The following is a 24,213-nucleotide window of genomic DNA, read 5'->3' as shown; positions in this document are numbered from 1 at the left end:
TTGAATGAGAAGTTAGTGTGTATCTTGTATCTTTGTGTCAGTAGTTTTCTAACAAAAAAGAAACCTACTTTACCTAAAAAAACAACAACAACAAATTAACTTGAAATAAGGGCACAGGCTGTCACTCTGGGTGTCACAAACAGAGCAAGCCGCAGCTTGGAATCATTCCTGTTATTATTGTGTCATTGTAGTGTTGGCAGAGTCTCGACTGGTCTTGATAACCTAGAGTCCGCCCAGTCTGAGACCAAGACCAATCTCTAGTCCTACCAGTTAATCTAACTGGGGGTCAAAGGTCACAGAAAGTACAATACAGTAAACAGAAGTCCACAATCAATGAAAAAACGCATCATGTTTAGTTAGCCCTGTGTTCATTGCCTCCCCCCTAAAATTACTGATGCCTCGGTGGATTTTCCAAATGTTTAGAAGGAGGGGACAAAAACAAAGTGGTCTCAGAAGGGGGAGCCAACACCTGGCCGGGGATGTGTTCACTAACCTGGGAGAGGCGTCGGTGTCCCCTTTGTGACATCACATCATAGTGTTCATTTCCTGAATTGTGTGTAAAGATCGAGCGTTCCAAAGAAGCAAAGCGCGGATTCTTCTCATTTCTCTGGAGTTCACCGACAGGACAGTGTGCGCTGCATTCTTTCACCGCCAGAGGTCAGCGTTGTCTTAGCAACATTTCGTTGTCACCCTGCAAACAGAGTGGAATTTCATCCGCCAAAATCAAATAATTAAATTAAATTAATATATAAAATGACACGAAGTACAGATTCATACATTCATTAATAATCATGATTGTAAATATAAAATCAAATGAAGATCTCATCACTCAGCATCGCACAAAAATGGGCAAAAGTAAAAACAGAACAATTGGCAGACGAGAGATGTTTACACCTTTAATTCCACTTCTTTTTTTTAAACAACACACAGGACACACCATGGATATTTTGCACAGAAACAGACAAAAAGGTTTCGCTAACTGTCCTCCAATCAGCAGCTGGTTTGACAAGATCTCACTTTCAGTCGCCCCTTTCCCCCAAATCGACGATAAAACTGAGGATGTTTTGTTGGACCGACAACCAAACACACAAAACACACGCTTTTGCGTCGTCTCGAAGGTTTATTTTGTGTTGTTGTTGTTGTTTGTAAGTGGCCTGGGTGGAGCTGCAAACCCCCTGATGGTGTGGTGTCAGTCAGCCAGTGAACGCCAGTGTGAATGAACTGATGCAGACAGAGTGGCTTCAATAAAGAGCGTGACGGGGGAAACAAACTCTTCAGCAAACATGGTGTTGGATCTCTTCAATAGGTGTTGGTTGGATCAGGAGGTGGAAGCCATTATCAGTGTTTGATCGTCCTTTTTTACAGAGGAAAGAAAACAACAACCTGCTTATGGAAGGACGGCACTCAGAAGTGTGTTTTCCGCTGAGTGACAGGCAAATTCATTTGAAGGGATTCTCATCATCAAACCATCAAACTGAGCCGCCGCTTCTTCTCCTTTCCCCCTTCTCGCACGCACACACATAAAAACATCAAAGTTGTCCTTTAATATTCACCGGCGTTGTTTTGTCTTTGTTTGTATATTACAGTATAAATGAACCCAAAGTGCTGTAATCTATCGTGTCTTCAGATCTTTGGAGCCGTTTGTCCGACGGGAGTGCGGCAGCTCCTCACGGCCAGTCGAAAGTCCTGCCGGTGATCTGGTAGAACTTCTGGTTGAAGGGGTGGAAGAACCTCTGCAGCTTGGCCACCACCGAGGGCTCCACCTGCGGGTGGGTGCGGCCCTTGCTGCCTGCCAGGCACTTGCTGAAGACGATGTTGAAGCGCAGGCAGTAGAAGCCCCGCGTGGCGTTGAAGTACAGGTTGTAGCGGGAGATGCGCGGCGGCAGGCGCAGGAAGCGCTCCACCAGCTGCAGCTCCGGCAGCGGGTCGGCGATCAGCCGGTCGCCGTCCACCACGTGCACCTGCTCCGCCGGGAAGTACTCGAGCCAGCGCTCCAGGTGCTTGGCGTAGATGCTGGTGCGCACCGCCTTGTACTTGGTGTTGACCTCGCGCGTGGCCGCGTCCACCGCCAGCCGCTCGAAGCGGTGGTAGGTCTTGTTCTTGCGCTCCTTGCCCTCCAGCACCTGCGTGTAGTCGGAGACGGCCCGCGTGGTGGGCTCACGCACAATCACCAGCAGCTTGATGGAGGCGTTCATGCGGAAGATGCGCTCGGGCACCTCCTCCGTCACAAAGTAGGCGGGGCTCTTCTCGATGGTGATCTGCTGCGGCGAGGAGAAGGGCATCTTCTCCCGGTACCACTCCATGCCGCGGGCGTAGTTCTGCTCGTTGTCGAAGAAGTGCACCTCCTGCGAGGCCTTGACCACGGCCGGGTGCAGGTTGAGCATCTCCAGCAGGGCCCGCGTGCCCCCCTTGCGCACGCCGATGATGATGGCGCGCGGCAGCTGCTGCACCAGCTGCTGCAGCTGCCGCGCCTGCTCCACCTCCTGGCTGCCGCCGCTGGCGTTGCTCCTGCCCCGCAGCAGCTCGTGCAGCAGCAGGCCGCGCTTGAACTGCAGGGCGCGCAGGGGCGCCGGCCGCGGCTCAGCCGGCGCCGGCCGGCTCCTCTCCACCGGGCAGACGGGCTGAAGTCTGGAGAGAGAGAGAGAGAGAGAGAGTGAGAGAGAGAGAGGGAAAGAGAGAGAGAGAGAGACATACAGAGAGGGAGAGAGAGAGAGAGAATGAGAGAGAGACAGACAGACAGAGAGGAAGAGAGAGAGAGAGAGGGAGAGAGAGAGAGAGAATGAGGGAGAGAGACAGAGAGGGAAAGAGAGAGACAGACAGACAGAGAGGAAGAGAGAGAGAGAGAGGGAGAGAGAGAGAGAGAATGAGGGAGAGAGACAGAGAGGGAAAGAGAGAGACAGACAGACAGACAGACAGAGAGGGAGAGAGAGAGAATGAGAGAGAGAGAGAGGGAGAGAGAGACAAAGAGACAGACAGAGAGAGAGAGGGAGAGAGAGAGAGAGAGAGAGAGAGAGAGAGAGGCGGGAAAAATAAATCAAAAATAAAATTTAAATAGCTCCACTTCTGGCAACAACAACTATAATACTACTAATAATAAATATATTACTTGAGACAGAATTATTATTTTTTTAAACACAAAAGCAACCAGCATGTATTTTTTTTTTTTTTGCAACTTCAGGAGAAGAAAGTACAGATATTTGCGTACAAATGTAGGGAGTCAAAGTAAGAAGTCGTCACTGAAGTTCAGATGCCTGGAAAATCAACTGAAGCACTTCTACTTTGTTAAATCCCACCTCAGCAAACTACTGAGTGTTCTTCTAGAGAGCCACAGGTGGTGCGAGGCGTCAGATCACCGTGCATGACAGAATACACAGGCACTGTGTATCAAGCAAAAGCTCTTTTATTTTGGCAATTTAACATAAAAGTATTGTATTGAGCCTTTCCACGCAAACTGACGTCTCAAGCAGTTCCTTGTTGTGACTTTGCTCATTACGATTTCCAGCGTATTAAAACCACAAAGCCACAAACTGAAAGAAAAATGAGAACAGTGTGAGAAGCTTCAGTGTTGTAGCTTCAAAGAGTCCAAAGAATCCAAAACCCCTGCAAAAGGCTCCTGAAGCCTTTAAAGAGTTCACACATGGGGCAAACACAACAACCTTCTCAGGAGATCCCGATGTTCTGGGCAGGACTGTAATACACGGGGAAAGTAGATGGAGGCTGGGTGGAGGACGAATACGGCAAAGAGAAGCTGAATGCAGCGGCTGCTATAAAAACATTCTCCGTGCCAGCCGCTTGAAAAAGATCAGAGAAGGAGAGGAAGAGGAGGCAGAGGGAGAATAAGCAGGTGCCGCTCCTGCAGCTTCCCTTTATCTTTCCGGCTAAACAGGGTGAAAGCCGAGGGGAGCAGGCAGGAGCCGCAGCACGGAGCCTGGAAAACTGAAGTGGGGAAGAAAGACCGGAGGAGCAGCAGCTGCTCCCGTCCGGGTCCAAGGCGGTGGTTGGGTTGAGGAAGGGGTGGGGTTGGGGTTGATGTGCGACGCGTGGTGATGAATTACCTGTCCAAGGTTCCGACCCTGGCCACCAGATAGAGGACGCTGCCGATAGCCAGGCTGCCCAGAACCAGGAGCTTCTGTCTCAGCAACGCCTGCTGTTTGAGGAGCATGGCCCTCCATCAATCTTCAGGGCTGCGTCCTCAGCCTGCAGACACACACACACACACACACACACACACACACACACACACACACACACACACACACCACGAGTCAGCGGCGGGGAAAAGACGGAGGCGCCGGCCCTGATGTTTATTAACAGGCGCTCCATCAGGACCTGGGGGTGACTAAGGCGACTCGCCTGCTAAAAGCGCGGCGGCGCCATCCGAGGTAAAAAAAGAAGAACTGCACGGCCACTTTGTTACTCGGCCGTGAATTAATCTGTTGTTCAGAGTCCCAGAGGATCCGTTCTGGTGGCACCAGCCGCCCTGATGGACGATCAGGAGGAGGAAATAATAATAATAATGACAGTAATCATAATAATAATGATAATAATAATAATAATAATAAGAAGAAGAAGAAGTAGAGGAAAAAGAAAAGGCTAAATGCTTTTATTTTGAAACACTGTCTTGGAAACGCAGCTTCTGTCATCCCCTAGTGGCTGGTTGCAGAATCTGCAGCACATCAATAAAAGCGTCAAAGGAACCGCTACTATAGCGTGCGGGGCTAAGCTAATCAGCTAATCTTGTTAGCGGCCCTTGATCTTTGCCCTCCCTGTGGGACCAGGTAGTTTTATTTTAATGACGTTTGTGTTTCCAGCCAGCAGCCACTGGAGCCTTCAGTCTAAGGAAGCCCGGAGGGGTCATTGATCAGAGTGTTTTTCCCCTCTCTCTGTTAAATGTGACTTTATTTGTCTTGCTGGTTCCGCACTCCTCCTCCTCCTCCTCCTCCTCCTCCTCCTCCTCCTCCTCAGCGGCTACTTGGTAAATCACATCACGGAATAATGGCTCCGCATGCCACGGCTGTATTACAAAAGGTTCCGCTGCACTTTAATCCACCTCCACCCTCCACCCTCCACCCCCACCCCCACCCCCACCAGAGCCGCTTCCCTCCGCTGTAGCTCATAAACAACTAAAGAGGGCTCTTGACCCGAGCGTGACTGGAAAACATTTCAGCCGTATTGCTTCCTGGCTGACGTCTGGAGTGGAGGCGGAGGGGAACAATCCCATCAGTCCCGCGGAGCAGGATGGTGAAGGCAGTTAGCCGGAGGTTTGCGCAGCAGCGGCTGCATCACGCAGGGTTCAAACTGGGAACACCGCCTCAGACCTTCTCAAGCGCTCGCGCTCCCCTCCAGGTGAGCTCCTTCCTGCAGGTGTTTTTCTACTTCTCGTGTGTGGGAGCAGATAGCGGGACGAAAAGGAAAGAAACGAACGAGGGATAGAAACTCCTCTTTTGTCTTCACGCAGCTTTTGTTTGACAGAGCGGAGAGACACGAGAACAGACGTGGTGACAGTCGGCGAGGGGGGGCGGGGGGGGGATTGGGGGGGGGCTAGCTGTTGTCTGCGGGATGCCGTCCATGTAGCGGACGACGGACGTGACTTGAAAATAAAAACAAAAACTGGTGGAGGTGTAGTTTTCGGAAGACTGCAAGAGGAGCTAAAATGCTACTTCACAGAGGAGTGGGGCTAAATAGCGGCTAACTTTAGCGCCTCGAAGTCTCCGCTTCAGTCAGCTGCCTTTCAGCATAAAGAGACACGGGGATGTTTGCCAGCGAGCTGACCTCCAACAACAAGAGGGTGCTGGGCAGGCAGGCAGGCTCAGGCAGTTCCACACCAAAGCAGCTGGGGGCGCTGTGTCAACAGTGTGAATATCAGGCCCCAGTCGCCTCCTCCACCGTCTCAACATGCACCCCCCTCCATTTCTCTATGACAGCCACAAGCAGTGGAGGAAAGCCAGCAGGTGCTGGAGGGCAAAGCGGCGGAAGCTTCCAACACCTTCCGTCACTTTTATTTCTGGAAAGTCCTCCGCGTTCACCTCCTCCTCCTGTCACCCGCGACGAGCGGCTGGGTCCCAAAAAAAAAAAGGAAAAGAAGAAAACAGGAAGGAAGGAAGGAAGGAAGGAAGGAAGGAAGGAAGGAAGGAAGTGCTGACCGGCTGGTTTCTGCTGCCGATTAATTAAAAGCACAAGAGGAGCGTCGCTGTTTACACAGCCGATAACAACTGCAATTACCCCCCCACACCCTCTCACCCCCCCCCAACGGCAGAATGAGGCGTCTGTGATAAATAACCACGGTGGTCGGTTGGCAGCCGCTGCAGAAAGCAACCGAGCGCAGAGAAACTGGAAACAAGAGCGAGGATCCCTGGTACTGGTCCCAGCACACGGCACCTGGACCAGCACCTGGACCAGCACCTGGACCAGCACCTGGACCAGCACCTGGACCAGCAGCAGCCGGCGAGGTTCCGTCGGGAAGCTCTTCATGCGTGGCCAAGGTTTGACCTTTGACCTCTGGTGTGTTGGCAGAGCCACAGATCGTCAGGTCGTTCTTCGACAAATGTAACCGTCACCATCGTCGTCGTCATCATCATGACGTCACTTCCTGTGTTGGCTGCTGGTGTCCAGAGCCACAGGAAGCCTCAGCTGTCCGGTCGCAGTTCTGTTTCCTTTTCTTCATACTTTTTATTTCTTCCCTTGCAGCTCACTGACGACAGTGTTCTTTTTCCAAATGATCATTTCCATACCCCCCCCCCCTCCCCCACCCCCCAACCCCCCCAACCGCTAAAAAACGTCATTCAGTCTTTAAATATTAGAATCAAAGTGACTGACGGCCTGCAAGTGCTTCATTTTATCATTTTGTTTCTTTAATCTCGGCTGCTGTGACAGAACTGGTGCAGCGTCTCCACTCAGCCGGCCATCAAAGCATTTACATAGCAGGGGGAAAATAACAGCGTTAATAATATGCGTCGCCTCTTTGTCAGCCGCAATAAATTCAGCCGGGCTGCGGGACGGAGACAGGTGGTGGTGGTGGTGGTGGTGGTGGCGAGCTGGAGCTCCTGCCGCTGCAGCGGTGGAGGAGACGAGGAGACGACAGGAAGCGGCGGCGCAGCCATGAATAATTCACCGCCGCCGCCGCCGCCGCTCACTTTATTATTGTTATTGATCCGTGCTGATGCACTGGGGAGCGATGCGGCTGGAAGCTCCGCCCCCCCTTCCGCTGACCTGCGCTCCCCTCAGCCACTCGTCCACTCCAAGATATGACACCTCCATTATTTATTGGAGTCCTCTCTCTCTCTCTCTCTCTCTCCCTCTCCCTCTCCCTCTCCCTCTCCCTCTCTCTCTCTCTCTCTCTCTCTCTCTCTCTCTCTCTCTCTCTGCTGCTCATCTTCAAAGGAACCGACTCTGGACGCTGGAGACGAGAACTTCAGACGACCTCGGCTCGCGCTCGCTCGCATCGCAAACAGACGACGTCGATCGAACCTCGGAAAACCTGAAAACTAAACTTCCCCAGAAGTTCTACAAAGCAGTTGGAATTACCGTTGGCGGCCTGCAGGGGGCGACAACACAAAGGAATCTCCGAAATTTCAAAATTCATACTGTGAGTGTTTCTGCGTGTGTGTGTGTGTATCTATAATGGCGACACACACACACACACACACACACACACACACACACACACACACACACCTGCCAGGCTTAGACGTTCCAACGCTGTCCGATCAGTGGGCGGCGCTGTGTACTTCCCTCAGGTGGAGCTAAGCTCCTCCCACTCTTGATTGGTGGTTTTTTGAGACGCTTCCAAAACAGGAAGTCAGCACCTCGTCAGTCCACCAGCCACTTCCTGTGAAACGTCGATGACGCAGCAACGGCGCCACCTGGTTGACAGCGGCTCCATCATCACCATCACCAGGAGTGTCACTCACCCTCGGGGTGGGGTGGGTGGGTGGGGGGGGGCTCTGTGATAGGTAAACAGGATGTAGTGGGGGGGGGGTCTGGGAGTGTCACTCGCTCAAGGGCAGCATGACAGCAGCAGCAGCAGCAGCAGCAGCAGCAGCAGCCGCTGATAGATGTGTTGTTGTCAGCGGCGCCGATGGAACCGCTGACCTTTCCTGTGAACAGGGTCTGGATCGGCGGCGCTGCCAGAACCCGGGTTCTGTTTTCCGGCGCCGCAGCTTTGATGGTCCTCATTAGAGCTGCAGCTCCAAAAAAAAAAAAAAAAGATCATCCGAGGACGTCCTGCTGCTGCTGCTGCTGCTGCTGCTGCTGCGACGCCTCATAAATCAACTCCTGCCTGGTTCTATACAAATATAGAATCAGAGGCGATCTGGCGAGATCAGAGCCACGCAGGAACCTCTTCGTCTGCTTGCCGGAGCTGCTTCTCCATCCCCGGGTTCTGCCGGAGCGAAATAACAAAACCCGGTCAGCCGGGGAGGAGCCTGTTGGTCCGAGAGGCCGGAGCAGCACCAGGAGGCCCGCTAGTGGCCCCCTAGTGGCTGCAGTGAGACATGACAACCCGGCAAGACCAGAATCCGACGCAGTGAAACGCCTCACTCAGCACGCTACACAGCGATACAATCCAACATGGGACTAAACAATACAATACGATACAATATGATACTAAAGGATACTTAGCAATTCAATACGACATATGGTCCACGATACAACTTCGCAGCCAGTGTTTCATGGCATCAACTTCAGAGTTTTACAGCAGAGAATCCTGGAACCACATGGACAGCAGCGTTAGCGTTAGCGTTAGCGTTAGCGTTAGCACAGCCCCGCGGCTACACGCACCAAATCGCTTTCCTCCGCGGGCCAGTTTGCATAACGTCTCTCCAACATTCAACCTGCCACTGCCACGTCTCCGTGCACCTCTGCAGCTTTTTTTTCTCCCTTTTCTTCCCCTTTAAAATGAAAACTTGATGAGATTAAGACACAGGCAGCGCCGGACGGAACCCATTACGGCGTTCCCGATGTCGGACACGGCCAGACGGCGGGATTGTCATTCCCTTCGGTCTCGCACGCGTACGTACAGGCGGACGGACGGACGGACGGACGGATGGACGGCCTGTAAAGTCGAGGAGCAGCGAGGGAGCGGCGCAATAAAACACCCCGTCTGGGAGCTCCGCTTATTACCATCAATTATTCATTTGGCTGCATTAACTGGGCGGAATCCACAATTTCACATGGCAGGAGAAGAGTGCGAGCGTGCGTGTGTGTGTGTGTGTGTGTGTGTGTGTGTGTGTGTGTGTGTGTGTGCGCGTGTGTGCGTGCGCGCGCCAGCACCGCTGCACGGCGGCGAGATGAAATCGAAAAGCCTTGTTGCAGAGGCCGAGGAAGACGGCGGCAGGAGGGGCGGGGCATGAATAATGGATGGTGGCCGATGAAGATGTGGGATGATGAACATCGGCTAGCAGGCTGAGGCTGAAGCCCAGGTCTCATCTGAAAAGCGCCACTGTGAAGACGGACGGACGGACGGACGGACGGACGGACGCGTGAATGGCAGCTGACTTCCAGCCGCGACGGAGTGACGTCCAATCAAATGTTGCGATGGGAAGCCAAGAGAAAAAACAGCCGTGAGGAGCAGCAGCAGCAGCAGCAGCAGCGGCAGCAGCGGCAGCAGCGGCAGCAGCGGCAGCAGCAGCAGCGGCAGCAGCAGCAGCAGCAGCACACTCACATCGAACCCACGGCGTGAAGTTGATGAATGAATGAATTCAGTTTCAAGGAAGCAACAAGTTCACACCAGCAGGTCCTGACGTTGAACCACTGAACCAGGAGGAGGGGAGAGCTGCAAACAGCTGCCCAGTGTGTGTGTGTGTGTGTGTGTGTGTGTGTGTGTGTGTGTGTGTGTGTGTGCGTGCGTGACGGTAATGCAATCACGTCAGGCCGACCACTAGAGGGCGGAGCTTCTTTATGTGTCTGTTTTGTTCGCCTGCTTTGTTGGCGGCAGTTTGTCAACCAAACGGGGAAGGTGACTCCTGCTGCGGTGGGCGGCGGCCAATCATCTGTCTGCGATGACCCCCCCCCCGACCCCCACCCACCCACCCACCCACCACCAACCCCAGCTCCTCCACCTCCTCCACCTCCTCCGCTCCTGCTGTGCTGCTCCCATCTTTTAATATCAACCTCAATTATGGCCCAATAACGTGCGGCTGGTCCGAGGAGGCCGGCGGCGCCTGCACCAATAAAAGAGGCGGCGGCGAGTGGCGGCGAGTGGCGGCGGCGGCGGCGAGTGCCCGAGGCGGCGGCGGGAGGCGGCAGCGTCAGCGGTGGATATTACGCTGTATTTTCTTTGGCCGTTTGTTTGCTTCACGACTTACACAAAGTGAAGCATCTCCACAATAAAAGCCCCCTGAAAAGAATCTTCATGAATCAACCGTTGGGTTGAGACGCTTTAATAATAAATGATGTTGTGTTTGTGTGGCCAATAAAAACGGCGGCCGGGGCGTCGGACGCCTCTGGGAAACAGAAACGCACCAAGCAAAAATATATATGTGTGTCTTTTCACCTGAAGCTAGCAGTCTGAGCTAACTCACGTTAGCATCGTCAGGTGGGGTTTTCTTCTTTTTTTTTTTTTTTTTTTAAACGTTTTAGCGGAAACAACTCGGGATCGAGATCCACCTCCACCACTGTCGCCCCCTGGTGTGCAGGTGAGGTCTCAAGCGTCTTACCGTCCACCCAGCTGCATTTCCATGACAGCGATATCACTTCAACAAAGTAAAACTGCTGTTTCTATTAAATGGTGTGAAGCTCCAGAAAGGTCCCCGGGCCTCTGGAATCAAACCCACAACCTCCTCGCTGTGAGGCAGCAGCGCCACCCACTGGGCCACCGTGTGTCGCCCAGCTCAACCTTTTGGATGAATACAGTATTTTTTTCTTTTTTTTTTTTTTTTTTCAACTCAAACGCAGCAGAAATCAAAGCGACGGCTCCTCTGAACAACGTGCACTATTGATCCGCCTCCAGCCACGCCGCAGGGGCTGCTGGGAAAAACAGAGAAGGGGGGGGGGGGTTGCTTCTCTATGCTAATGAGATAATTAGCGACGGGAACACAGCTGGAGGGGAACCTGAGGCCACGCCCCCTCACAGCCGCCTGGTGTTTGGTCCCTCCTGACGAGGTCGTTTGCTCAATAAAAACTAAAATGAAGAAAAATAATAAATGAAGTGGAGAGCCGCGGCGTCGATAAAGAGCAGCCGGCTCGACAAAAAAAAAAAAAAAACACACAAAAAAAACCCCTGAAACATGACAGGGTCAACAAAGTTTTAATGGTAGCAGTCAGGCGTGATGAACAGCGTTTGGGACGGGCGGGAGGGAGGGAGGGGGAGGGGGAGGGGGGAGGGGGGGTCTGGGTGTTGTTTACACATGCCGGCGCTCTTAATTTGGCGATATTTCAGGGCGGAGCTGTCGCTGGCTTTCACGGCGCCGAGGACGATAAAGCAGCAGAAGGCGCTGACGCACGACGAGCGAGACGGGAGGATTAATCGTGTGTGTGTGTGTGTGTGTGTGTGTGTGTGTGTGTGTGTGTGTGTGTGTGGGACAAGTCAGTGCGTAGCTAAGCCAAGCTAAGCTACGCTAAGCTGAGCTGAGAAGGAGAGGACTGCATCAGACAAACACACCGAGATAAGGAGTCAGACAGGAAACACCGATCCGCCTCAAACGGACCAATCAGAGAGCGTCTGAGGAGAAGGAGGCGGAGCCACAGCCAGGAACAAGAAGTCCACGGCTGCGTGAACGGAGTGAGTCTGGGGGGGGGCGTGGCCAGCCTGATCGGGGGACAACACACGATTGGCTTCGCTGTAGCTAAACCCCGCCCACCACCTTTTCCCAACCAATAGGACGCCTGCAGCTGTTTCCAAACCAGGAAATGAATGCCACTCACCCTCCAGTCCTCATGATTGCCAGAGGCGGCGGTCGACGCCTGGATTCTTCTCAACGAGCTCCGAGACCCAGGACCTGGGCGAGTGAGAGGAGAGAGAGAGTCGAGGTCAGAGGGTCAGGAGGTCAGGAGGTCAGGAAGAGAGAAGACGGGATCTTCATGGTGACATGAAGCTTTTTTTGAGGGCCTTTTCTGGGATAATTATGGTAGAAACTGCAAACTGTGACAGAGGGGCCGGAGCAGCAGCAGGCGGACCGAGCCTTTGGGCGAGCTAGCCAGTTAGAACCAGAACCAGATCGGTGTCTTTGAAGCCCCCCCCACCGTGTTTCAAACGCAGCCATTGTACGACTGACCGCCGATTAAAATCATGTCTTCTAGTTTGGCAGGCCGGATTAAAAGGTTTCTCGGGCCACATATGGCCCCCGGGCCGTACTTTGCCCGTTCCTCAGCTATGTGGACTCACTGATGATATGCTGAGGCGTGAAAATCAAAGCGGATCTTTGACTTTCGATGAGCGATTGACTCGGCGGTTGACCTCGCCGGCCCAGAGCCTCTTCAGGGCCTCGGCCAATAATGATCTCCGCTCCAATGAAACGAAATATTCACAGAAATGAGCCAATGAATCCTCTGCAGGCCTTTCGTCTCCCATTCCACCCCAACCAATCACACTCAAGTCAAAGCAACCACAGCACTGAAGGCTAAAACCTGGATGTCAGGGGCTGCAGGTGAGGGAGGGAGGGGGAGGAGCTAAATCACATGGGACACACACACACACACACACACACACACGCACAGAGAAAAGAAGAGAGAAGAAGAAGAAGAGAAGAAGAGAGCCGCACTGAGAATAGTTGCTACGGCTAATGGCTAACAGCGCTAACAACAATAACAATCAATACTTTTATACGCGTGTGACTTTCAAGTCAATGGTAATTCTAAAGGAAACGGAAGTTACGAATACAAGTTATGCTGCAGTCAACCACCAGGGGGCAGTAAAAAAAAACACCTGGCTGCTCAGTGTGTGTGGTCGCTATCAACTAGTGACATCACAAAAGGTAGAAAAAAAAGAGGTTCTTTTGGCACTGAAACCTTGAGATGGAACAGCAGAACTCAGAATGACACAGGGTGCTGCCCCCTGCTGGTGGCCGAACGAACTGCAGTGATTCTCTTCACAAACGGCAGGTTTTCAGACCCGACTGCTCCGACTTCTCTTCTCTTCTCTGTATAAAATTCATTTACAGACTTTCTGGGAGAGACTCCTGCCCAGCTACTGGCCTCCAGTCTCCCAGTACACAGTGAACCCCCCCCTCACCACCACCACCACAAACAGACACACACATCCCCTCCCCAGCCGCGCTGCTCTTCTCCTGCTTGTGGTGCTTGTTAATTAAAGTTTGGACGTCTTTGTGGCGCCACAGCAGCAGCAGCAGCAGCAGCAGCAGCAGCGTAATTAGCGAAGACAAATTGTGCTCCGGTGTCCACTGGCGCTTATCCGGCCGCTGCAGCTGCAGCCACACAACCGACCTGCTGCTGCTGCTGCTGCTGCTGCTGCTGCTGCTGCTGGTTATCAGGCTGAAGGAGAGCCAGGTGCAAAGTCACTGCTCTCTCTATCTCGACAGACATTCCTCAGCGTGTCTTTCTAGAACAGCTATGGGCAAACTATGGCCCGGGGGCCCATATGCAGCCCGTTCATCAAAGGCTTTGGGGGTTGGAACTGCCAATCACACTTTCGTGGAACTATTTGGACGGCGAGTCAAAAAAAAAAAAGCCAGGAGGCTGAAAGTCCAGTAAGTGCTGGAAAAGCAGCAGCGTCCTCTGGGTTTGGCTCCGCCCCCTCAGGATTGGCCGGCCAGGCGGCGGCGGGAGAGTTATTTTTATGAGGCGAGCGGTGCAGATTGTCTCTGCGGGCGGCAGACTGATGGAGACGGTGAATCTTGGAAATGGAACTCCTCCCAACGTTTGTTTGCCATAAATTCTTTTCTTTTTTTTTTTTTACCCCCCCCCCCAGAGGAGTCAAGGTCAGAGGAGGAGTAAATAAATAAATAAATAAATAAATAAATAAATAAGAACGGTAGTGGCAGCCTTCGAGTCTGAGGGCTGCTGGGAAAAAGGAGGAAGAGACAAAATGACTTCTGGAGGAAGGTGAAGCACGAGGAATTACTCAAAGGGGGCGCGGCCTCAGGGCGGAGCCACTCGATATGAGTCGAACCCGAGTTTCGCTCCTTGTTTTGTTGTCCGTTTGTTACCTTAGCTGTTCTAGGAGGAGAGAGGAAATCATTTGTTTAAGGCCGAAAAATCAGTCAATCTCTGATTAAAAAGGTACATTTAACACACACACACACACACACACACACACACACACACACACACACAATAAATGACGTCAACATTTAAGAAGAGGAGTCGGAGCTCCATCATTGAGGACAACCACTTAGATGGCAGCTTTTAACAGGCACAGGGAGTTGGGGGGGGGGGGGTCTTGGGAGGTTGGGGGGGTGGGGGGGGTGAAGGAGGGTTGGCTGAGTTTACTGGAAGCTTACGAGCTGCTGGATCCGTCCCAGTGCAAACAGTCCAATCTTGTAAAGGACTTCCCTGGCCAGGAGTCGTGTAAACAGCGTCTGCAGCCACTTCAGTCCAATCAGGGAGCAGCGGTGGTGGTGGGGGAGGGCGGTGGTGGGGGGGGGCGGGGTCAGTGATGTATTGGCTGAGAAAACTTCTGTTCTAATCAGTGAAAGATGTGCCGTGGTTTTTTCTAATTTCGCTTTTTGTTTCACAGGCGCCCTGCAGTCCAGGCTAATGGAGCCACCTTTATGACCAGCTGTCCCCATCAGGTGAGAGACCCCACTGCTGCTGCTGCTGCTGCTGGAGGTGGAGGTGGTGGTGGTGGTGGTGCTCTTTACAGCAGCTTCGATCTGGCAACAAATTTATGGAGCTGAAAATACGAGCCCAGGTTTATAAAGCCGACTTCTGCTGCGACTGCTGGAGGCGGTGGAGGTGGAGGTGGAGGAGGTGGAGGAGTTGGTGGTGGTGGTGGAGGTGGGGATGGTAGTGGTAGAGGAGGTGATGGAGGTGGTGGAGGAGGTGGAGATGGAGGTGAAGGAGGTGGGGATGGTGGTGGTGGAGGTGATGGTGGTGGAGGTGGAGGCGGGGATGGAGGAGGTGGAGGCGGAGCTGGTGGAGGTGGGGATGGAGGTGGAGGAGGAGGTGATGGTGGAGCTGGTGGAGGTGGGGATGGAGGTGGAGGAGGTGGAGGAGTTGATGGCGGTGGCAGAGGAGGTGATGGAGGTGGTGGAGGAGGTGGAGGTGGAGGAGTTGATGGCGGTGGCGGAGGAGGTGATGGTGGAGCTGGTGGAGGTGGGGATGGAGGTGGAGGAGGTGGAGGAGTTGATGGCGGTGGTGGAGGTGGAGGAGTTGATGGCGGTGGCAGAGGAGGTGATGGAGGTGGTGGAGGAGGTGGAGGTGGAGGAGGTGGAGGAGTTGATGGTGGTGGTGGAGGTGGAGGTGGGGATGGAGGTGGAGGAGGTGGAGGAGTTGATGGCGGTGGCGGAGGAGGTGATGGTGGAGCTGGTGGAGGTGGGGGTGGAGGTGGAGGAGGTGGAGGAGTTGATGGCGGTGGCGGAGGAGGTGATGGTGGAGCTGGTGGAGGTGGGGGTGGAGGTGGAGGAGGTGGAGGAGTTGATGGCGGTGGAGGAGGAGGTGATGGTGGAGCTGGTGGAGGTGGGGATGGATGTGGTGGAAGAGGTGGAGGTGGGAAAGAAGAGGGGAAAACCAAGCAAGCCAGCTGTGGAGCAACACCTTCCTTCAGACGTCACCGGTGTTTTATTTGTGTCATCAGCTTCAGGCTGGAGGTCGATAGTCTGGCGCAGCGCCGTCGCCAGGAGAAGTCAATTTACTTTTACGGCCTCTCGGTGCTCAGAGGGCGTCGGCGGAATTTCAAGAGGGGACGGACGGGAAAACAACACAGACATAAAAGCATTCCCAGCGTTCCCTCCCACAGAAAGAGGAGAAAACGTCTCCTCTCCTGTTGTAGCTCCCAGTGGCCACTCCAGGTACTGCGGCCAAAAACACCTATATGGCCAAAAAAGAAAGTTTCCGCATCAGACCGCAATAGAAAAGAAACGCTAGCTAGCTAGCAGGCTAGCAGCAAGAATCGGCAGCTGTTTCTGCAGATAAACGCACACAAAGATCAGACGTGCGACTGGAAAGACTCTCATCCACATTGGAAAAAAAAAAAAAAAAAAAAAAAGCCTCTGAAATGTCACGGTGCTGCTGCCCCCTGCTGGTGCAGCTGTTGTTTTTTTTGGCCCACGGTTGATGGTCCCCAGTCTCATAAGCCGAGACAAGAGACGAGAGTGGCGGGGAGACTTTGAGCGCTGAGGAAACCAACTCTGCGCTCGGCTCGTCAGACTGGAGGCTTTCAAATCCGCCGCAACTGCTGGCCGCAGATAAGAAGGCAGTGTGTCCGGCCGCATAATTGGCCGGCTCACGCTGCGCAGACAGCGCACGTGAGCCGGCCGTATCGCCTCAAGACGCTCCTCAACAGTCGGCCTCTGGATTTGATTTCTTTTCTCTTTGTTGTGCATCAACGAGACCCCGTTTGGACCCCAGCGGAGGTTCAAACGGGGGTTCCGACTCGTCTGGCTGCCTTCAAACTGGCCTTGAAGAGGCGGTAAACAGGACAAGGAGCAGTTGGTTGAAGGGCCGGCGCTCCCCTGCAGCGCCACCTAGTGTGGACGCAGACGACAACAACAAGAAACTGAACCAGGACCAGATGTTTTCTGCTCAGTCTGCGCTTCCTGCACAGCCGCTGAGTCCCGGCGGTCGCACACGAAAAGCACAGTGTTTTTTTTTTTTTCCTAGATTGGAACACACAAGAAGACGCTGCAGGAGGCGGGGCTTGTGCAATTTGAGCTTCCGAGACGGCCGAGGGTTTTTGTCTCCCGTCGGGCTTCGACACTCGGCTCAGGACCCATCAGCTCGTTTGCTCGTTGGTTTGGACTCGGATCCCCTGAGTCTCCGGGAGAGGGAGAGAGAGAGAGAGAGAGAGAGAGAAAGAGAGAGAGAGAGAGAGAGAGAGAGAGAAAGAGAGGGAGAGAAAGAAAGAGAGAGAGAGAGAGAGAGAGAGAGAGTGTGTCCAATCAGCTTTGCTTTTAGCCATGACGGTAGCAGCGCCAGAGCTACTTCTTCCCCCACCAGACAGGAAGTGAGTCGAGCCACTCATCGTGTTTCCTGTCCAGCTGCGTTGTTTGCGGCCTGATTGCAGCGACCCGGCACCAAACAAGTTCTGTTGTGCTTTGTTTGTTTGTTTTGTTGAAGTCATTAAAGTTTAATGTTGAGATTTTATTTCTGCCGGCGGAGATTAGCCAGGAAATATTGAGTTTGTCAAAACCCATCAGTGGCTCAGCCTGGAGGAGCTGATTCAGCACCACGGACAGCGACCAGCAAACCCACTACTGCTGCTGCTGCTGCTGCTGCTGCTCTTCCTCCTCCTCCTCCTCCTCCTCGTCTTCTCCAAACAAGCAGAAAAAACAAAGTAAACTGCACACATTGCTCTCTGGCTTAACACACACACACACACACACACACACACACACACACACGAATCAATACCACATCTCGGTGGTTTGTTGAGAGGGACGGTGGGGTTTTGTTTGACTGGACAGGAAGTAATTCAGTGAGAAAGTTCTCAGCTGAAGGTCCTTTAATCCTCCGACTTTGCCCCGCACAGCTCCGCCCTCCGCCGCCCCCTGCTGCCGCTGCTGTGTCTAACAAAGCCTCAGTTCCAGCCGGAGGCTCCAAAAGAGTTTCTTCTAATTCAGATTCATTTTGGCTCTACGTCTCACTATCTAATCTTCAGACATTTAATCCCCCAGTTTCAATGACTGTCGGCGCCCTCTGGGGGACCGGAGGAATCTCTCCGCACACTCAAGAAGCAGCAGCAGCAGCAGAAGAAGAAGAAGAAGAGAAGAAAAACCCAAAAGCAGTGAAAGTCTTTGAAGGCTGCGGCGGCAGCGGCGACTCATCTTTCATTCCGCTTCTCTTCTCAGGAGGAAGCAGATTCCCAGTTCCCAGACACGAAGCCTCCAGATTGAAAGCGCAGCAGCAGAGAGTCTGAGATCCTGAAGATCCTGAAGATCTTCAGCCGAGAGCCTCCACTGACCACAAACAGCCAGCAACGCTGCTGCAGTCATCTCAAACCATGTCACACGGCGCTGTGTGTGTTGCCCGGCTAGCGGCCGCTAACGTGAGCTGAAGTGGGTTCGGTTACCAGCAGCAGGGGGAGCCGTGGAGTCAGGAAAAAAAAACAAACAACCCCGGTAGCACCGGTGTAGGTCCAAAATCTGAGCAGGAGAGCCAGTAGTTCCTGCCGAGGAGGAAGTCATGTGACCTCCAGACACCAAAGACAAGTGTTTGCAAGGCTTGGAAAGAAAAACGAACAATAAAAAAACACCACCTGTGTGAGCTTCAAATGTCTGAGCTCACTTTGTTCAAGTGGCACAACTCCATGGAAAGCAAAGCTCTGGTCATGTGACTTCAGAGAGGAAGAGCAGCAGCAGCAGCAGCAGCAGCAGCAGCAGCAGCAGCAGCGGCAGATCAAACAAGCAGCCTGCATCCCAGCGGAGCCGGATGTGATTGGAGGAGGAAGAGGAAGAGGAAGAGGAGGAGGAAGAGGAGGAGGAGGAGGAGGAGGAGGGAGGCGTCCTGGGGGGCTTCTGTGGAACATCTCACCTGTTCCTCAGCTCCCAGACCCCCCCAAACACGCACACGCACACGCACACACACACACACACACACACACACACACACACACACACACACACACTCCTCCTCGTCACTGTGCCGACTGACGGATGAGAACTTTATTGTGCTGCGTCTCAGTGGCGCAGTCGGAATTGAAAGAAAGAAAAAAATCCCAAAGAGGATTATTGGAGGAGTTCACAGCAGCAGCAGCAGCAGCAGCAGCAGCAGCAGCAGAAGAAGAAGAAGCTGGAAATAGTGGAAACCGTCTTGCCAGCGTCTGGGAGCTTTTTCCACAGTGGCTGATTTATTTTCTCACGCTGCAATAAAAACCTGAATCCGCCGTAATCGTTTAATCATGTGAGCGACTCTAAATTTCACAAGGACAGTCGGTCGGGACTTCACACACACCTCAGACGTCTGGGTCGTAATCTGGAGCCTCCGGGGACCAGAACCGGGGCAGAGAGCAGAGCGCTACAGGGGAAAGTGACCGACTGAAGTCCAGCAGCGGAGGTCTTCTCCTTCCCACTTTAATAAAAGAATTTCTAATCAGGAGGCAGTTTTGATGCGAGTCCTTCCTCACACCAGGCAACAACATTTCTCATCATGAACGAGCTGCAGAGCCACTTTTCAAAGCACGCGTTTGTCTGCCGGCGGCGCCGGCGGACAACAAAGTGATAAAAATATTTTGCAAGATTTTTGGCTCTTTGGAGGTCCAGACCATTTTTTTTTCCATCCCCATTTCTTGTGTTTTAATTGAGTTTTGGGTTCCACTCGTCCTGCTGCATCCACCTGGAAGCTTAATTAGCGGAGAGGGAGTCACTCAGTCGGTCGGTCTGCGTGTGATGAATGCGGCCACTGGTCGTCACATTTAATAGCGTGACTCATCACCAGCAGGCCGAGAATCGACCCAGCGCCCACAGAGGAAGAGGAAAGAAAGGATAAAAGAGGAAGGAAGAGGGCCAGGGAGCCAGAAGTCAGAGTTTTCAAGGGAGGGGGGGTTCAGAAGATTGTTTTATGGTCGACGCCGTTGGGAAAGAGTCAAAGAGGATCCTGAGAGGATCAGCAAGGGGAGAAATCTGGAGCTAAACGCTGAACACAGGAAACTGCGACGTGCATGCGCGGCCTGGAAGGAGAATGAAATGAAAAGAGAAAAAGAACCAGCGAGGGGGTGGGGGGGTGGGGGGATGGGGGGGGGGGAGAAGGTCTGAGACGCGGCTGCGCTCAGCTGGGACCAATTAGCACGAAGCCGCTAGGCTAGCTACGCGACATCGTCAGCGTCTGCTGGTCTGACGGCGTTCCAGAGCAGCAAGAGAAACAACAGGGATGAAAGAGAGGTTTTCAGCCGTCCCACTGAAACCTGACAAACCTGGCAGTGGCAGCGGCAGCAGCAGCAGCGGCAGCGGCAGCAGCAGCGGCAGCAGCAGCGGCAGCAGCAGCAGCAGCAGCAGCAACACTGCTCTGCAACACGTGTGTCGATAGAAATCGACTAAAAAGAAATCCTAAAATAATTTAGGATTTTTTTAATGGACATTCTGAGTCTGCTGCAGACGGTGGGAGCAGACGCCGCTGAGCCACACACACACACACACACACACACACACACACACACACACACACACACACACACACACACGCTGAGCTGGAAGTCAACAGCAGAAACCAGTCGGCGCGTTTATTCAGCTGCAGCCTGGAGATTCAGGGAGGTAAATAGAAATAAGGCAGCGCAGCGTCAGTGCTAATGTCTTTAGCGACAGCTAGGCTCACACTCACTTCCTGCGTCTCCTCTTCTTCTTCAAAATATATATTGTAGTCTTAATGGTAAACAGATAATAAGTAATAGAGCACCTGCACCTGAACCACCTGACCGCAATCACTTCCTGTAAGCGCCAGTGTTTATTTAGTGTGTGTGTGTGTGTGTGTGTGTGTGTGTGTGTGTGTGTGCGTGTGTGTGTGTGTGTGTGTGTGCGCCTCCTCCTCGTGGGAACCCCTGCAGCCTCCTCCAGCTACAGGGGCCCAGGGGGTGAAGTTTTATTTGCCGGCTCCTGTTTGCTCGGCCGCTCAGACTTATTGCTGCTGGGCGGAGGTGGGGGAGGGGGGGAGGGGCCTGGGGGAGGAGCTAGAGGTGAAACAGAGGACACGGGTGGACGGACGGTGAGTGAGTGAGTGATCCGGCTGCTGTGCGCTTATTTACGCTTCGTCGGCCGGCTTTATGAAAATGCAGATGAAAGGGAGGAGCAGCAGCAGCAGCAGGCGGGCAGCGGGGGGCGCCGCTGCGCTCCGTCGCCGCCACTCTGAAACGCACCATCAGCTTGACTTGTGGCTGTCAGAGACTCGTCGAGCTCAGCAGCAGCGGCAGCAGCAGCAGCAGCAGCAGCAGCAGCAGCCGGCGCCACGACGTTTGCACACATCCGTAAACGCAACACGATCAGAGGGGGAAAAAGCATTTCAACACCTCAACCGGGTCAATATTCAGAGTTTATGAGTTCTGATCCAATTCCATTCTAATGAATCATAACCAAGAGCCAAAGACGAGGAGTTTTGTGGTTGTTATTATTGTTTGTTGCACAAATCAGATCCAAATTTAACGTCGTAGAATGAAAGAAATTGACCGATGGATTGGAGAAGAGCCCAAAGAAAACATTTTTGGAGGTGGAGAAAAAGGTTCTAGGAGGTTCTGGGTGGTTCTGACGGTGGTTCTACGTCAGACTTGGAAAAAAAAAAACTAGGAAACTGCAAACTATATTTTTGGCTCACCGAAACACTCCACACATCTGCTGCTGCTCCATGGAAGCCACTGTCGCCCCACCAGTCAGAAGGTTTGCCCAGCACCGGTCTGGAAGCTGATTGGACAATCTTGGCCAGACCGAGTCAAGCAGGCTGGTTGCAACGGTCACAGCTGCAGCGGAAGGAGGAGGCCGCCGGTGATTAAATGGAAAAGCAAGCGGGCAGAAGTCCGAGGGAGCGACGACAACAACAAAATAAAATCGCAGCCGTCCTCCTCCTCTGACGAGAGGAGGAGGAGGTCTCAGCTCGGCTCCGGGAAGGACACGGGAAAATTGCATCAAGCAAATCCGAGGCAACAGGAGCCATATGGCTAATGGAGGCGGGGTCACCGCGTTGCTTTGTGTTAGCCACGGCGCCGTTGTGAAGGTCGGAACAGATAATAGAAGGAGCTGCGAGGAAGAGGAGGAGTAGGAGGGGGAGGGGGGGGAGGAGGAGGAGGAGGAGGAGTGAAACCTCTCACTCCTCCTCCTCCTCCTGCTGCTGAACCACCATGTATTGGAATGCGGGACCTTTAAATTCAAGGATCTTTGGGGGGTTTTTCTGGGCAGTTTTCTGAAAAAAATAACCCTGAAAATTCAAATCTGCTTTATTGTTGTTGTTGTTGTTGTTGTGGATGTTCAAGGATCCTTCAGCAGAAACCAACTATGTGACTGAGGAGAATCTTGTCGCCGAGCCACTCGACTGGGGGCGTCTGAGGGGAGTGAACTGGTTCCCTGTTCAACTCACTCAAAGACTCATCGGAGGCTCGGGGGGGGGGGGGCAAGCAATCGCTGCAGCGCTGATGCAGGACAGCAGCCAAACAGTTTGTTTGGCTGCTGTCCTGGTTGTTCCACACTCCAATCAGACACTCAGTCAAATGAGGAGGAGGAGGAGGAGGAGGAGGAGGAACCAGCTGGAAAATTGAGAGAACAAACCGACTCGGATGTCTTCAAGGTTTGGGGGGGGGGGGGGGGGGGAGTTGAGCCTTTTACAATCTTTAGATCTCCTTAAAAATATTTAAGCTGCTCCCTTCATTGGAAAAGCACAAGACAGTAGTCCCAGGAGCAGCCCTGACAGGACGTCCTGCGTCGCCACCTGCTGCCGGCTCCAGGTCGGAGCAGCGACCCTGGACCTGATGAGATCGGCTGACGCTGGGCGACGATGCTGGAAACACACACGGCCTCAGACGACCATTACATCTCCTCTGAATGTCCACCGGCTGGAGATGGACGAAGACGATAGAAAACAAGGCAGGGAGGACCGAAGCAACCAGCTGGCTGGGTTGAGAGTGATCGCCGTCCCTTTGTGACATCACAGAGGGCTCTTTCTTTGTAGAAGGAGGAGGTGTTTGTCACCAACCAGGAACCAGACTGGTCTGAGCCTGCCGCGTGCAGGAGACCAGCAGAGGACAGCGCGCGAGAAGAAGTCAACTTTGATTGGCCGCAGCTGCAACTTGGCCACCGACACACACACACACACACACACACACACACACACACACACACACATACACTGTGAAGTGAAGTGCCGCTCACCTGCTCGACATCCTCCCGGGCAGCAGCAGCAGCGGGCGGCTACACTCGCAGCCAGGCGCCGGCGGTCGGCAGCCGCACGGAGGTCACACAGCCTGCGGGCATCTCCGCGTGCGCCGAGGTCCGGGGGGGAGCAGCAGCAGCAGCAGCAGCAGCAGCTGGCCGCTCAGGTGTGGAGCTGATCCAGGTGCGCGCACGAGCACGACCACACCGCGAGGTTAAAAAACAAATGTCCAAAAACAACAACAAAAACAACAACAACAACAACAACACACAAAACACTTCAGCGCTCGTCCCGTCGCGACCGGAGCGGCGGCGGCGGCGGCGGCGGCAGCATCGCAGCCGCTGGCCGGTGGAGGTGGAGGGAGCCCCGGGTGGAGGAGCCGAGCAGCGCCGCGCCGTCTGGATGAGGAGGCGGCGGAGCTCAGCGGCGGAGTGGCGCCGAGTGGAGGGAGGAGGTTCAGCAGGGAGAGCTGGGGCGTGTTCCTGGAGGAGGGGGGAGGGGGAGAGGAGGGAGGAAGGGGGCGGGGCGGGGGGGGGGGGTGTTTAAAGTTTGTCAAAGCATCAAATGAAAACGCGGACTTGTTCAGAGGGATTTCATGCCAAAATAATAAAACATAAAGGAATGCATTTCAAAGTGAAGGATAAAATGCAGATCAGAATCAAACTTTTTTTTTTTTCCTGACTTCAATTGAAATCCATCCTGGGAGTTTCTGCCGTGTCGGGAGGTGCAAGCTGGACCGGAGCGGTGCTACCCTGCAGGCTGGAGGTTGGTGGATTCTTCCAGCTTTCAAGAGCTCCAATCAGGACCGCTGGATTGGACCAGTGGGTGGTTCCTCGGAGGAGAAAGAGGCGGAGCTGCTGCCCGGGAGGGTGGGGCGGTGTCGGTGGGGAGTGGGGGGTGAGGGGGAGGGGCTACATCCAGAAGACAGGAAGCAGGTGGTGCTGTCGGTCTTCCAGAGCTGCACAATGTCAAAGAAATTCGCAACGAAAAAAAATGTTGGAGCAGAATTTCTGCTCCACTGCACGGCAACGTCAACGTGCACGACAACGCAGTGCACGCTGACCGCTCCAAAGGTGTGCTGTTGCAACAGTGAGTTGTACGATAAGCAGCATTACTCAGCTTTGTAGCTGCTTGAAAACAGTTTGAATCTTCAGTCTGACTCGTTTGAACTGAGCCAGTTCAGACGAGTCACTGAGGTTCTCCTCTTCTCCTCCTCTTCTTCATCCTCCTCCTCCTCCTCTTGGTGGTTTGACCGCAGCACATGTGCAGTTTTGCCATTGAGAGGCTCAGTCCTCCCGTACGGTCCGGTCCGGTCCG

General features: G+C 53.6%; 1 protein-coding gene across 2 annotated transcripts; it reads right to left on the bottom strand.

Moving 5' to 3' along the window:
- Positions 1–1,490: 1,490 nt before the first annotated feature.
- On the bottom strand, positions 1,491–23,184 carry LOC142881557 (heparan sulfate glucosamine 3-O-sulfotransferase 5-like). Of its 2 annotated transcripts, XM_076015906.1 has the most exons (4): positions 22,896–23,184; positions 11,863–11,936; positions 4,056–4,197; positions 1,491–2,628 (listed from the first exon to the last, which is right to left on the bottom strand). In XM_076015906.1, exons 3-4 carry the CDS (start codon positions 4,160–4,162, stop codon positions 1,668–1,670), a joined length of 1,068 nt encoding a protein of 355 aa, XP_075872021.1. In that variant the 5' UTR covers positions 4,163–4,197; positions 11,863–11,936; positions 22,896–23,184; the 3' UTR covers positions 1,491–1,667. The 2 variants fall into 2 exon arrangements, with proteins under 2 accessions (XP_075872021.1, XP_075872022.1); XM_076015907.1 differs by lacking the exon at positions 11,863–11,936.
- Positions 23,185–24,213: the final 1,029 nt, after the last annotated feature.

The sequence above is a fragment of the Nelusetta ayraudi genome, unplaced genomic scaffold (genome assembly GCF_046127955.1).
Source record: "Nelusetta ayraudi isolate G7.1 ecotype Tasmania unplaced genomic scaffold, CSIRO-AGI_Nayr_v1 ptg000203l, whole genome shotgun sequence".
In the NCBI taxonomy this organism is placed as follows: Eukaryota; Metazoa; Chordata; class Actinopteri; order Tetraodontiformes; family Monacanthidae; genus Nelusetta; species Nelusetta ayraudi.
Note: the sequence above shows the minus strand (reverse complement) of the source record. Positions and strands in the feature narration are given on the sequence as shown.